Source organism: Micropterus dolomieu, linkage group LG14, assembly GCF_021292245.1.
Source record: "Micropterus dolomieu isolate WLL.071019.BEF.003 ecotype Adirondacks linkage group LG14, ASM2129224v1, whole genome shotgun sequence".
In the NCBI taxonomy this organism is placed as follows: domain Eukaryota; kingdom Metazoa; phylum Chordata; class Actinopteri; order Centrarchiformes; family Centrarchidae; genus Micropterus; species Micropterus dolomieu.
The window spans coordinates 4,711,992-4,727,392 of NC_060163.1; the positions used below are offsets into that span (position 1 = coordinate 4,711,992).

Here is a 15,401-nt window from a genome sequence, read left to right on the forward strand (position 1 = left end):
ATCAATGAGCTGAAAGATGCTAAAATGCTTCATAGAGCTGAGGGGAACCGCAAGGTTGTTGGATAATTTTTCTCTGTAGCTTTGTCACTACAAGTGACACCTTTCAGATTACATTACATAGTGCTTTCATTTGTTGTTTATATAAAGGTATTGACTAGTGCAGCTTCAAATGGAGTAATCTGACCAATTTAAATGTACTCGAAAGTTAGAAGGTTATGATTTAGATCAGGAAAATATCTGTTCAGAGTAAACAAGTCTAAGAATCTGACTTAATACTGGATGCCAACTTTTCATACTTTCACACAGAAACATTTAGTTTGGTGTTCAAAGGAGATTGTCTGATACCCAGCCTTTCTTCCAGTCTGATTCTTCTACTTGTACTACATTCAAGTCAGAAGCTCAGTATCACTTCACTTTAATGGCCGCACGACCAGTTGGTGGAATTTGTTTCCGGTAAAGCATGGAAATAAAACTTAGTGCACACCATATGTTATTTCCAAGGCAGTTAGATGTGGGGTGACATGTTATTTTCCATCAGCTGTCAAGGCAAGAAGTGAAACTTGTTGCTGTCCCTGCTTTTCCCACATTCTCCCTCCTGGCTGCACTGCTGCGCCACTATCAGCGTCTGTGTCTCTATCTTGATCTTTCTTTTCCTATCTAGCTCTCCCTCTCTCCTCTCTAATGACAGTCAGTAGGGCTGATAGGCAGATATATTTAAACTGGTGGCAAGGGAGGAAGAAGTCATCAGCCAAACCCTGTCCAGCCTCTGGCAGGCGGGGCTTAGAGGAAACCCTGGCTGTAAGCCCCTCCCCCAAGCAGGGCATATCTCTCTGTGCTGTCCCCTGGCCCTGCTCAGAGCTCTCAGCTAGATGGGACCAAATCTTCACTGGCCTGCAGACTCACACACTCTCACATTAGCCCCTGGGGGAGAGAGAGCAGAGAAGAAGGAGGAAGGAACAGAAAGCAGCACACGGAGAGCAGGAGGCTGCTGCTGGTGTGCACACTGGCCGAGAGAGTGTTCTTTTTGCTTCCACTAGTTTTCTTCAACAGCTGTTGATGAGTCAGGCTGGGTCAGCTCCATCTCATCTCAGTGTGGCGCCCAGAGGTGGCCAGGGGAGTCGAAGTGTGTACCGCTTCTCGAGTGTGCGTGACTTTTTTTTGCAACTGTTGAACACTGGAACTGTACTCTCAGCATTATGACTCTTCTGGGCTCTGAACACTCCATACTAATACGAAGCAAGTTTAGATCAGGTAAGTCAGATCCTGTGTCTGTGTGTGCACTTCATGTTTATTAGCGAAGAGTTTCTGAGTACGGCTGTTTTTTCCCACAAGCCTTGCAAACAGTTTGTCTGTCAACACTTGGCATTTATAGGCAATCTCGTCATTCATCTGTCCTCACGGATGAGTTGTGTTGACACTCACAATTTGCTCTTCAGTAACACCAGCAGACTGACAGGTGTGTGTAATATACTACGGGCATGTGACGGTACGAGGAATACCAGAGGGATGCCAGCATAAGTCAGAAATCCTCCCGAGTAGCGAGCCCTAATGATGCGCCGTGTTACAGTGTGATGGATTTACAGCTGGGTGCGTTCTTTGATGTTCATCTGCCTCCTCATAAAAGCGCGACATGTGAGGGTGATGTCCCGGACAGGTTAGTGCACTTGTTCCGTGCCAGACGGAAGCCCGTGGGACGCTCTCACTCTGTGGCTCTGTGCACGCTGATAAAGGGAGATTAGATGCTGGAGAGGGGTCAGAGGTTATCTTAATATGACTGATTGTGCTTGTGTGTGTGTATGTGTGGGTACCTGGGCATATCAAATAAGGAGGAAGGGTTGGTGCTGATTTAAGCTCCACTTAACTTAAGCTTTGTATTCATCCATCTCCCTCACATGCACACACACTCTTGCTTTCTCCTTCACACACACACACACACACACACACACTTTCTTAGTAACTGTCTTTGTTTTGAAGATATTTTCTGTGAGGCTGAGCATGTGTGTTTGCGCTGCGCTACCACAGTGTGCGTACTCTGACCAACACTGCCACCTCCCTGAGGAAAATGTAACTGATGGTGGCAGCGACAGAGCTCATATCTTGCTCTGCTCTGCTCTGCAAAGCTCGACGTACATGATCGGCTCTGCGAGCGACACTTCACTCTGCTGTGAACATACAAGCTGGTGGCCAGAGTGGCTTCAGTCCTTTGCCTGTGAGCTGTAATTGCGTTCCAGTAAAATGGCTGGGTAAATGATTCTTTTCCTCTGAGTTGTTTAGAGCAGATTGGCAGGGTGGGAATGACCCCCGGCACCCCGGGGAACATGAGAGGGTGGATGGCTGTGTTCAAAAGCAGCAGCAGGAGGATTTTCACCGAGGTGGCTCGGGTCCTGTGTTGTTCTAACCCTCGTGCTCTAGCTGGTTAATATGGCACAGATGATAACTGCCCTAAAGGTCATCTTCCTACAAGTCTGCTTGATGTTACAGTCGGAGGGATTAATGTGCGTGAGTGAAATATTGAGCGTAAGAGAAGTAAAACTGCCTGTAAATCTCTCTGTGATAGCCGCTGATCTGAGCTGTTCTGCTTGTCCAGGATTTACAGTTTCTTTAAGCTGCAGCAGCTTGAGTTACATTCAGCGCCCCATGAAAACCAGCAATTGTTGCTCCTTCAGCGCCACGCTTGAACTACATTATCAAAGCCATGGGAATTGCTGCCGCATGGTTGAAGCTAAAAGGAAAGATAAAGATCTCACTTAAGCACTCCCCGCGGACCTGCTCAGTGTTTTGTGAGTGTGTGTGTGTGTGTGTGTTACTGACCAGTTCTCATGACGATTTGATTAACAGCTCAAAGGGCTGTGGCCCGTGCTCTCAACCTTACTGCAGTGTGACAGAGGCGTCAAATATAAGTTAAATCAATACTTGAAGGTATCAACCACAGGTTGAATCATAAATCCGCCCCACAGACAGGCCCTGTCTACACTAAACACCTGTTTTGTATCAGCTACCACACCCAATCCAGAATTTATGGAACATAATGCTGGATGTTTTCACCTGAAAAATATGAAACATATTTAGGTGTTTTTGAAACTACTGGTGATTTGGTTGATGATGAATCTGCTGTAACTGAGCTATGGTTGGGCTCTAAGCTAACGTACAATGGAGAAAACTAGCAAGCCATGAGGATAACGGATACTCATGGCACCAAATTGGAAAGTAATATGAGAAATCATGTTTGGATCGGACACTTCAGTGAGAAAAATCATGTTTAAAAGTGAGACTTAAAATGCAACTACCCTACTGCAACATTAGCCTGTCACTCAAGTGAGGAACAGAATGGAACGCAGTTTAGGACTAGGCTAGCGAGTTGTGGATGAATTCATTCGAATGAATTACGTCAGATTGATTTCGTTCAAACTTCAGCTTAACTGTGAGGGCTGTTATCTTGTGCATTGCATAGAATAAAACAGCTTGTGAGGCCAAATAAATGTTACTCCAATGAGTCCTGGTAGATTCCATATTCCTGCTGGGCCTAATATTTCTGGCAAAACTGATAACAATTAATAATATGAGAGACAAAACCTAGTCACCCTCCACTGACAATGAATGACACTCTGGCAACAGATAAAAAAGCACTCAGCTGTGGAATGGGTTGGCTTTGCGCTCAAGTGAGTTTTTTTTTTCATCTTCAACACAAATCTGCATCACCCTACTATCCCACTGTTGACTATAAGTCACTGTCGGTGGAGTTGCTCCAGAAAGTTCCATCTTAATGGTGGAGTGTTAGCTCTTCTGCGTCTGGCATCTGGCCTCTAACTGTCCAAGACCACAGAAATAAAATATGCAAGTTCTGTTTTAAGGTGGATTTCCACTTTATGCAGAGGTATTAGACTAAAATAAACCTAATACTTCATTTAGGAATACCTGTTTATTAGAAGTTATACAGTCACGCTCATACATCTGTCGCGAACACATTCCTACTTGTGCTGAGGGAAAGTTCAGGAGTATTCATGGAACAAATGCATGTCTCTTGAGCTAGGTTGTTGGAGTTGTAAGTGTAAAAGTGGGGTGTTATTATTAGCCTGTTTCTTTCTGGTGTGGTGGCTGTGCATGTGTGAGGCACAGGGGGACAATAAATCTGTGTATCACCCCACTGGCTTGTGTAATTATCGCCACTCCACCAGCGCGAACCAGGCCAAATGATCACTTATTTACACTATAAATCTGAAAACGTGTAAATGTGGCTGTGGATTTGTATGTCCTTTGTTGTCAAGAAAGCCCAAGTTAAAACAAATGTCTTCATTTTCAGAGTCAACAGTGAGGGAGGCAGAGTATCGTATGGTTCAGTGATCTGTGATTACACAGCCTGGCTCGGGTCCTCTTGCTATAACATGTACACGCTCCAATCAGGACAGAAAACCTTCTGGTTTTAGCGAAGCTTTTCAGGAGAAAGAGCAGATTATATGACAGCTGTTGGGCTTTTCCAGACAGAATTATTGATAACCCTTTCTGCAAACATAATACAGAGCAGTGACGAGCCGTCCCTCGAGTTAAAATCAAACAGTTATAGTTCATTCTCACATTGCTCTTTCCATGACTGAAGAGACAAAACCTGTGTGTATGGATAAAAGTAAGGCTTAAATGATAGATGACTTAAAATACAGTGGAGGCACGAAAAACTAAATAAAGGGAAGATTGCTAGATCTACACGTAGTTTAAGCTCAAATTCGTTCAAACGTTTTGAAGTGTCAGGCCTACCTGTTGCAAAGCAAAGCTGTAAAAATGTAATTGAGAGGTTTTTTAAAAGAAAGAGGAGATAATGTAGCAGCTGCTGTGACTTTATGAGAGAATTATCATATTACTATAACATTACCATTACCATTACACAGTACAGACTCAACAGCTACATTCCATTTGTCACCTTGCTTTTTACATGACAGAAGAGATCAAACCTGCATGTACCGTATGTGTGCCTGAATACATGGCTGAGTGTTCAATATTGTAGGGAATGACAACAAACTTCCCTTAGTCAGAGGTTGTATCAGTTACATGTTTTGATCAGCTTTCAGTCAGCATCTAATGCCTGCGCTTGCTTTCTGTGATGTTGCGACCAGCAGGTCACGACCCGCTCACTGTAAACTAAAGCAGATGTGAGATGAAGGGAAGGGCCTGGTGTTACATAATGGAGGTGCTCTCCCACGAGAGCCTTGCGATGTGGCACCCGACCCGAGCTCATCAACACTGAGTCAAACTATTAACAAAGAAGTGGTTACAGCAAAGCGGGATGGCTTGATGCCATTCATAAAAATGCTGAAATGTAGCCAAATCTGCACGAATATGAACCACCTGAGGGAGATAATTAACAATATGGAAGATAAGAAGAAAGTGATTAGGGCCTCGCAGAAAAGGAGGAACATTTCATACTTGTGTGTCGGATCCAGGATCTCACCGAGAGACCTTCAGATAACAGCGAGGAGGAAAAACACACAGCAAAGAAAGCAAAAAAGCTACAGACACAAGCAGACCAACAGACATGGGGGAGGCTCTATGTTTATGACCCCGCACTCCCACCTAGACCACTTCTGCACACACACACACACACACACACACACATGCAAAGAGCACGCAGAAACGTACGCACATGCTGCGGACCACACACTGCCTAGCAGATCTGTTTAAAAGCCAGGAGCTGTGTTTATCATTCCCTACATCCTGCTCACAGAAATATTTGTCAGCAAGCAGGGTTGGGTTTTTTTCTGTTTTCTGTATGTATATGTATGTACAGATACATATGCACATGTGCATGTGCGTCTGTTCAATCCCTAGAAATTGACATAAGTAGCTTTTTTCTTTTCAGCCTGATTTGAATATTATTCTAAATCAAGCTACAAGTTAGAATTCTGAAACCGTATTAAAAGTGGGTTGAATTCTCAGTCTCTTCCTGCTTTTTGCCTGTCCCTTACCTGTCTTTCCACATGTCTTTCTCATCTTTCCCCCGTCTTTTTACTCTTCCCCTTCACCTATCGTCCCCTCTTCCCTCCAACTTCAGTCCTACAGTTAAGACTTCAACAGAGGAGGACACGAGAGCAGCTGGCAGACCACGGCATCATGCCTCGTGAGTAACGCCTTCCAGCACTGAGCTGCCGCACATGCAGACGCACGCACACGCACACACACACACTTCCACTTACATGCTTTCAGTCTGCAGGGTGAGTAAAATAGACAGAGAGAGAGAAAGGGTGAGAGACCCAATGAACAAGCAAGGGAACACACCATCCTTTGGTCCAATTAGGAATAATATGCAGCTGACATAAAAACATATTTTCTCACTTACCTGTTGTCTAGCCATGCAGATAGTTTTGGTTTTATTTGTCCTAGTTTTGAAATGTTTGCCTCCACCTCATTGCAGTGGTAAGCAAAATGCTGTTTGGAGTGCTCAACACATTAACAAAATACCACTACTCTGCATGATCCACAGAACATGCTGGGAACAGTTGTTAAGGGAACTACTTTTTACTAAAGAAATAGCCCCTACAGAAACAGTTTATTGTAATAATAATGTTTTAGCAGTGAGACGTTGTTGTTCTTTTTTATTTTATGTAATTTTTTCAGTTCAGTGAGCAACACAACCAAAATCCTATTCACCTCCCTTGTATTGTGGTATAACCTCTCTTCATGATTAGATCCTAGATGCTAGGTCATTGTACTTGACTGATACTGTTTTCTTCTTTAAATTTGACCATATTGTCCCATATTGGTTAAAGTGATAATAATTACTTTTTTTGGCCACTTGGGGGCAGTGGAAAAAGCTGTAAACACAACACTGACATCACCTTACAAAGTGGATATGGCTAACATGGTAGCAAACAGTTGCCGATTGACACACCCAGCAGACCCAGAGAAACATTAGCATGCATTTGACGTTGTTTGTCTGTCCACCTGGTGATTTTAAGTCCAATAATCATTCTTGTTTTACCTCTGTCTCCACCAGAAAAAATATTTAGCTGCTAAATGCTTCACCAGCTAGTCGCTAACATTGTCTGTTTGGTGCTGGGTATGTTGGTTTACTAAACTCATAGCTGCCTGCTGTGTCTGGAAAGCCATTTCAAGTCTTTTAATACAGTGACAAATATACTATTGTGTGTGTTGACGGTTTTGGAGAGAAGGTCGCAACATCTAGCGCAGTGTGGGAAATATGAATATGACATTTTCAAATGTGCCCTTTAGTGGTAGGTCACCTTGGCTCAATCAGTACTATAAAATCTTGGAAAGCAGTTGTGAGAAGCATCATTTCCCCCAGTTTCACATGAATCGGATCATTGAGTCTGACATGTTGCATTTCATTTAAAAAGAAAAGAGAAAAGAAATGTTTGATTTGTGGTTATCTACTGCAGTTTTGGAATGAAACAATACAGTCAGATGCCAGCTGCTTGTGAACGAACAAACAGGGAAAAGAGAGAAAGAAAGGTGGAGGGGGAGGAAAAGTGTAGCTCAGGAATCAGCAGATGATTTCACCGATGAACTTTAACCAGAAAGAGGGAACCAATCAGTGAAATCGGCTGCTGTAGTCACTTTTTGAAATCAAAGTGATTGGAGTGGAGAGCTACAGATTCTTGATATATTGTACAATTTTACACACACTACAGTCTGTGACTGATGCACTTTCCTTACTGTAAAACAATCTAGCCTGAGTCAAACTGTGTTAGAGCTGAGGTCAACGTGGAAACTCTTGTCTTAGAACAAAAGACTTACACTGCAAATTAAAGCATTAAAGACAGACAGAAACAGATAGGAAGAAAAGAAAACAGTTAGGATGATGGATGCTGTAAAGAGAAGCAGATCCAGACTCCAGAGACGGATAAATCCACAGGTAGTGACAGATACAAAGGTGGGCGTAGAGGAAGCAGGTGGATCTATGCCCCCGGCAGGCAGAGAGACAGGCAGGTAGTGCCTGAAGCCAGCGAGAAGGCAGACAGGTCGGTGAGTGACCGCCGAGGAATGCTCTCGTGCTGGAAGAGGCTCTCAGCCTCAGAAGAAACAGCGCACGCTCGGCCAGATTTACATCGACGGTACCTGTTTACAGCGCAGCGCCTGCGGAGCGCCACTTCAAAGCAGAGGCATGCCCAAACACAACAACATCGAGCATGAGCTGCTGTTTATAAGACAGAGGCTTTGTACTTTCAATGTCACATAAGACATAGTGATGAGAACAAGTAGACCTGAGTGTACTGAACATACTCTTAAATCCTTACTGTTGCTACGATTAACGGCCTGTCATGCTCTTTAGGTCATGGTACCACTGTAATGTTTGCAGCTATCTTGCTCAGCTTTGACTGCTTAACACTGCTGCCTACATGCCACAAATGTCACACAGAGATAAATATTTTTGCTGGCACTGAACACACTGGTGGAAATAAAAATTTTAAACATTCATAAAAAACCAAAGGTTTGGTTAGCATGAGACACTACACAGCGGACAGCCACTTACAAACTAAGATCTTATCAATCCCTTATACTTTAAAGCAACAGTGTGTCGCCTTGGCAAACATGGAAGGAGTGAGCGATGCCAGCGGGCATCTTTTCTTTTTTTTCTCGGTTACTTGCCTGCAGGAACAACAAGGGGACTGGGGGACTGCGGGGCAGGGATTTGTTGAATCATATCTCTGGCACCGTTTGCCATTTCACAGAGGCTCCAGCCTCCAGATAAACTGCTGGTAAGTGTGCGGGGGAACGGAATCCAGAGGCCCAGCGAGGCCCTATCAGTTTCTAGGAGTCTGTCACAGATAAGGCAGCAAGGAGAAACGCAATTGGCTTAGCAGGGCTCCAAATGCTTTTTTGAGCAAGAAATTTCAATTGGTTGTTTATCTCTTGATTGCAGGCGGTGGCGCAGATGGAAGAGGGTTACATAGACTTGCATTTGTAAGAACACACTTTCTTACACCCACACAGTAGATGTTTAACAACTCTCTAAAGCGCCGGCGTCATTTCTCCTCCCAGCTCTTTATGTCAAAAAACGAAGACATTTTTCGGGGCGTCACAGCATCCTCCTCCTCCTCCTCCTCCTCCTCCTCCTCCTCCTCCTCCTGCTGCTGTAGATGTGATCCGTCAGATGCTGGCTGGCTGTGTTATTCCTGCTGGGGAGATGGACACGGCACAGGGTCTGTGTATATATTACCCAGAGAACATCTGGTGTTTATTAGGCTATTCAAGAATCCACCCCAGCCTCTCAGGCTTGACTGGCGTGTGGCCTGCATAGGAGCACACTGTCTGCTTGCTAGCCACAGGTCTGCATACACACACACACACACACATACAAGCTAATATTTCCTCATAAAGATAACAGGGCTGTAGCTGCAGGTTTACTGTGCTTTTTCCTGCTTGCTTTTGTGCACAAAAACAGCCATTTTCAGTCCCTCAGCAGTGGCGCTTTAATCCTCAGTGGATGAAAACACAAAGGGAATTATTCCTGCCTAATGCACCATACGTCTTGCCTCTAAGTGCCGTGTTTACATTTGACAGAGACAGTCAGCAGGTACATGTATTGCAATAGGTTTAAAGTGTGTCGTATGTTTTAGGACTGCAGCAGAGTGTTTAAAACTCTGTAAGCCAGCTTCAGACTCACCCGATCATGTTACATTATGCCCGTGCGGGCCGGCGCAGCCGCGGTCGAACACGTTTTCAGGCAGTTCGCTCACACAGTTTAAACACACTTCAAGCTCCGTGTGTTCCTGCGATGTCAAATCAGGTCTTAAATCAGGCCAGTCAGTGACAGGTGAGGCAGGAGACTGGGTGGGAAGCTGAGTAATAAACTGTAGATGATGATGTCATCCTGCTGGCGAACGGCGGCGGTTCGCCAACATGACCACAGGCCGGCAGAGGATCCATTCCCACTTCTCCTCAGAGGAGGGGCACTGGATCCAGGCTGGCAGACAGGATCATTTGCTTCACCCACGGCCCTCCTTCACTGCTTTGCTACATCACTTTATCCCCCCTTCATTTCTAGCCTCCTTCTTCCTTCCAATCGTACCCTTTGTCTTCTTTTCTTCAATTTTTCCCTTTTCTACCAATAATATATAATTATGCTCCTTTTCGTGCTCCCTCCATTCTAATATCATTCTTTATTTTTTACTTGAATTAATTTGTCTTCCTTTTTTCTTTCCTTTTATTCTATATTTTTTTCCTTCGTCCCTTCATTTTTATTTCAACTTTAAATTTCTCTTCTTACTTACTTACATAATTTCTACCTCCACAACATTCTTCCTTCATTTTTTCCATCCATCCATTTTCTACCCGCTTATCCTGTTGTGGGGGGTCAGCATGCATTGCGGGACAAACTCATTTAGAATTTTCCAAAAACAACAGAAAAATGTCCTCCTTCATCTCATCTTTCAACCCATTCGTCCTCCCACCCTAATATTTCTTCTTCCTTCTGTATTTTCTTCCATCCATTCATCCTCCTTCAAAAACATACATTTCTTCTATCCTCTCAACCCCCCTCCGTTCTCTCGTCATCTATGTTTCATAGTGAATGATAGACGTCTAATTTGAATTTGAGATATATGAGCTAACTACTTGCTGTACCTGGAGATTAAAGGTGCTTAATATTGCACATTCATTTTGATGTCTCAATCATTTGTTAAGGTTTCTTGTGAAGTGTTACATTTCAGATCCATTTTTCAGTAGACAGTAATACTCTACCCGAGTTGTCCAGCACGAAGCTCAATATCATTCATTTTATTTTGGCACTGTACCCTATCTCATCCTTCAGAAAGATCCCACTAAAATTATATTTGACCAAATAAGTGCTGTTGCTCCTTCTTGCCCTCAGATATTCAAACCGATGCGCTGCGCTCGCCTCACTGTTGGGTAATCAGTCCTGTGAGTGCCGTGGATAGATTGTAGGCCAAGACAGGTTAGCTCCGGCACAGATTATTTATACTGGATTTAAGCGAGGGAGGTTGTGGAAGGTTGAAAATCTCACCCGCTGCAGCCCTTTAATTACAGCCACTCCGTTTATTTTGCTAGTACTCAAAGTGTCTGGCTGTGCTGGGAGTGGAGCAGCTGAGCAGATATTAAAACGGATCCAAAACAGAAATATTGATTATTGAAGGTGGAGGGAAGTCGTGTGTGTTTGTTAGGGAATGACAGCTGAATACAGTAGGGTTGAGCTGCAGAGATGAATAATATCAGGAGGATAAGATGAGACTAAGGACCTCACACAATATTTAGATTTCTCGAGTCTAGAATCTAGAATCTTGATAGACAGCCCTATTGATTTCACTTGGAAACTTGGTGATTGTAGAGGAAAATAGGATGCAGAAAAGGATAAAACAAATCAAAATTTATAACAGAGCAAATTGGAGTAAAAACACAATTACAGAATATCATTTGAAATGAAAAGCAGGGACATGTATGTCTTAAACATATGCATTTTTCATGTTTAAATGTTACTGCTTCATAAAAATACAGCATCCTTGTCACTGAATTTCACCTGGTGAGATGTGCTCTTATGCTGAGACAAAAAGCAGGCAGGGCAGGCATAAAGCCTGGGCCAGGTTGTAATAGCAGTTTGCAAGTTCAAAATTATAAAATACTTTTTAAATTTATTTCCTAAAATACAGTTTGGTATAGCCATGTTGTCTTTAAAGATAAGGCTACATGATTTGTTTTTGGATTAATTTGAACAAATTATTCGTTCAAACTTTCTTGTTTGTGTGACAGCCCCAAAAGTATTAAACATAAAGTACTCATTTTGGCACACAAGGGTCCCTGTTAGTGTTTTGTTGTTGTATATTATATTATTGGATTATTATCACAGATGCATATTAATGTGTAAGCAGCAGCAACAATTGTTTTATCTGGTTAAAGTGGAGATCATTTAAGCTACTTATACTGTTTGGTAGTTTAATTTATAATATGACGTTACTAGTAACTGCAGCTGTGAGATACATGTTGTGGAGTTAAAAGTCATTGTAATGGAGTAAAAAAATAAAATTGCTCTAAGTATCTTAAGGACAGTTCAAATGGACTTCTTTACTTTCTGCTACTGCAGCATGTACAGACTTGTATAAGCAGTGTTTCCCTGGTGTGTCCCACGTCGTTGACGGTGTGGTCCTGCTGTGTGTTGTGTAGACCCGGCCTCAGACGGCTCCTCTCTAGAGGCCCAGATGAGGCTAAAGCGAGCCCGGCTCGCCGAGGACCTGAATGAGAAGCTGGCTCTCAGGCCGGGGCCCCTGGAGCTGGTCCAAAAGAATATCATTCCCCTAGACTCTGCCATCACAGTGACAGGTATCAGCAGAGAGATGATGCTGTGTAGTTGAACGCACCTTTAACGCCTGCTGCATCTCAACCTGCGTGACTCCACATTTGTGTGTTTGGTAGTAGCATCAAGTAATATTAATGAAAAGGAGAGCACTCTTCCTCCTGACTGTGTGTGTGTATGTGTGCGTGCGCGTGTATATTAACAAACCATTGTTGTCTTTGACTAAACAGTTCAAATCACTCTGGTGGAGATTTTAATCTCTTCAAACAAGCATGTACTTCAATGACTGCACTGCTGGACTTTCAACACAATCACGTCATTTTGTCAAACAAGCACCAACTAAAAGTATAATGTTTATTGTAGATCTTTTATGATCATTATGTTCCTCCACCACAAGAAGGCCTGTGACTGCAGCATGAATGGGACATTGCATTTAGCCCGTAGCTGACTGAAGAACCACCAGATTTTGCATCTTAGACCCAAATCCTTAAAGTTTCCGTACTTCCTTACTTACTTCAATTTTATGAAACTCAATACAGGTCACATTATGAAAGTACGGGCACAATAATAAAACCAGGACATGCATCTTTGACTGAGTCGAGATAAAAAGCTCAATCTGAAGTTACAAGCTAAAACTTAAATGTTCAGACTACTGGCTTTATTAGTTTTTAATAAGAACCAATGTGTCCCTTTAGATGATTGGACACTGCAAAATCCATGCAGATTTGATGGATTATAAATGGTTTATCAATGACTTATCAACCCCAGGATAATTTATTACTGGATCACCAACATTTATACCTGCATTATAACCAAATTGAAAGAATAAAAACAACCCATGGGTTTTTTCACAACAAACCAAAATGAGTTCTTATTAATGGCTTATAGCTGATCAGTAAAGTATCAGAGTATCAAATTATTTATCAACCATTAATTCCTTTGTAAACCTTAAAGGATGACTTATTAGAAAGTGGTAGCAATCTAACTGAAATATTCACTCAACAAAGAAGTAATTCACAAGTCTTCACCTCTTGACCTCCCCGCCTTTAAATTCTACTGAACTCCTTTCAGAACCTTGGTCCGTCTTTATGTGATCCAAATTTCTTAGCAGTAAAAAGTTTGTATTTGATGCGCAAAGAATGTTATTTACATTTACAGCACATCGTGCTTATTTCAGAAAATATTTTGAACCAACGGTGGATCTTCAAGAATGTTGTTATTGTGGCGCTGAAAAGGCTGATATTCATTAAGAAGAGGTGCTTAAGCAAACCGTTTTGAAAAACGTATACTGGGGACTAAAGTGCATTGGGAGCCCTCTTGAGACCTTCACCTCCCCCAGTGTTGGCTTTAAAGAAATGCACAACATGCATGCGTAGACACTCCATTCATTTAGCGCTGTGCGACACATCAGGCCCGAGCCGTCCCACTAAGGCGATCTGACCTCACACTGTTTGTGTTCTATTACTCGACATGTTACTGACTCTCTCTATATTATTCTTGGCAGCGCAACTAGAGTTTTTTAGAATCCTATGTTTTAGCGGTTTTATGTTTGCCCCCTTGAATTCCCAGTAAACATGTTGCGTAAAGGAGACGGCGGGCTGCAGTCAGCTGGTTTACACTACCTCTGCAGGAGGAAGGGAGCGCCGCTTATTGAGATGAGCAGCAGCTGTATTTGGGTCCACCCTTTTTCTTCAGAAGTGGCAATGTGTATTTGAGTTTGAGTGCATCCTTGTGTGTATGTGTGGGCGTACCTGCGTGAATATTTGTACCTTCCTCCCCTCCTCCCTGCTTTTGTCTCTGCTTTAACAGGCCTGTACAGTTCCAGTTAGCCACCTACAAAGCTCTGTGACGGGACCAGTCTGCTGCGTTCCCCTCGCCTCCAGCATTAACCCCTCACCTTAAAGCTTTATATCCCCTTACACAACACTCCCAAATATTGTTTCAACCTCTGTCCGGTAATTTTGGAAACTATGTGACCCGCCGTAACTTCTAAACCAGCCACTTGAAAAGCGGAAGTGAACGTGGCTCGCAGATTTCCTGCAATTCTGCCATCTCAATCTCCTGGTGACACCCGTTTGACCTAAAGACTCATGGAAACAGCATGTACCGGACTGCATGCAGAGAGAAAATGCACCAAGACGAGCAAATTCACACACGACCCATTCAGAGTGTGTGTTGGTGTGTGTGACTGTGGAGAGAGGAGTTAAACACAAACAGGTGGGAGGAAATGGCATTTAGGACAACAATGTGCACTAAGCTGTGTGTGTGTGTGTGTGTGTGCGTGTGTGTGTGTGTGTATTGCCAGGTCACTGAGTTGCGCAGAATGGGCCTGGTGCTGTGATTGAAACCAGGGTCTGTTCCTGCCTGTCACATGTTTGGATACAAAAAGAGAATCTTATACCTCTGCACACACAACCACAACACACACACACACACACACACACACACCAACCGTTACCACCTCCCTCCCCTGGCTCTGTCCCTTCTGCTCTGTTAGATAGCCACTCTTAGCTCCTCCAATTAAAGCTGTGTTCACTATCAGCCCAGCCAATCAGGAGCGTGGCGGATGTAAAGTGGCAGTGTCGGTCTCTCACCCACGCAGCGTAACACCTCCGGGCTGAGTGTGGTATGAGGTGTCAGTGACAGACAGGCGGTGTGTGAATACCACTGGTCACGTAGGGAACATACATGTCGCATCCAACCTGCCCATAAACAACTTCATACAAAAGACACACAGAGAAGGGGGGGGGGGGGTTCTGACCTCCCTACTATTCCCAGTCTCTGTGCACTTTGTATGTATTAGTTGGTGATTAGTATTTTGTTTGTCTTGACTTGATTAAACACAAATTTACTGTAAAACCTACTCCTATCAAATTGTTTATTTCATCCAGTATATATATTACCTGCTAAAAAAAAAAAAAACGTGTCTCTCTTGTTTACCAAAGTAGAAAATCTGAATTGTTGCCATAAAATGAACTGAACAATTGAAATGTGGAAAATCTAACCGATGTGTAGCACGTCCTTATTCAACTGTTTTAATATTTACATTTGTATGCACAATCTAAGCAGATTACAAAGAGCTTCTGAGCTCAAGGGGGCGACTCAGTGGACTCTTAAGGGATTTCATACATCCAGAGGACTTCTATAA

At 43.2% G+C, this 15,401-nt stretch overlaps 1 protein-coding gene across 6 annotated transcripts in view; it reads left to right on the top strand.

Annotated features, from left to right (window-relative positions):
• The first annotated feature begins 859 nt into the window (after positions 1-859).
• The window catches only part of myocd (myocardin), a 30,198-nt gene continuing 15,656 nt past the window's right edge, over positions 860-15,401 (top strand). For 2 of the 6 annotated variants that reach the window (XM_046069849.1, XM_046069851.1), the window contains exons 1-3: positions 860-1,251; positions 6,041-6,106; positions 12,124-12,279. In XM_046069849.1, the coding sequence (XP_045925805.1) occupies positions 1,197-1,251; positions 6,041-6,106; positions 12,124-12,279 (277 nt within the window). In that variant the 5' untranslated portion in view covers positions 860-1,196. The remainder of the gene's footprint in view (positions 1,252-6,040; positions 6,107-12,123; positions 12,280-15,401) is intronic. The other 4 variants (XM_046069850.1, XM_046069853.1, XM_046069852.1 and 1 more) reach the window with 3 other exon arrangements.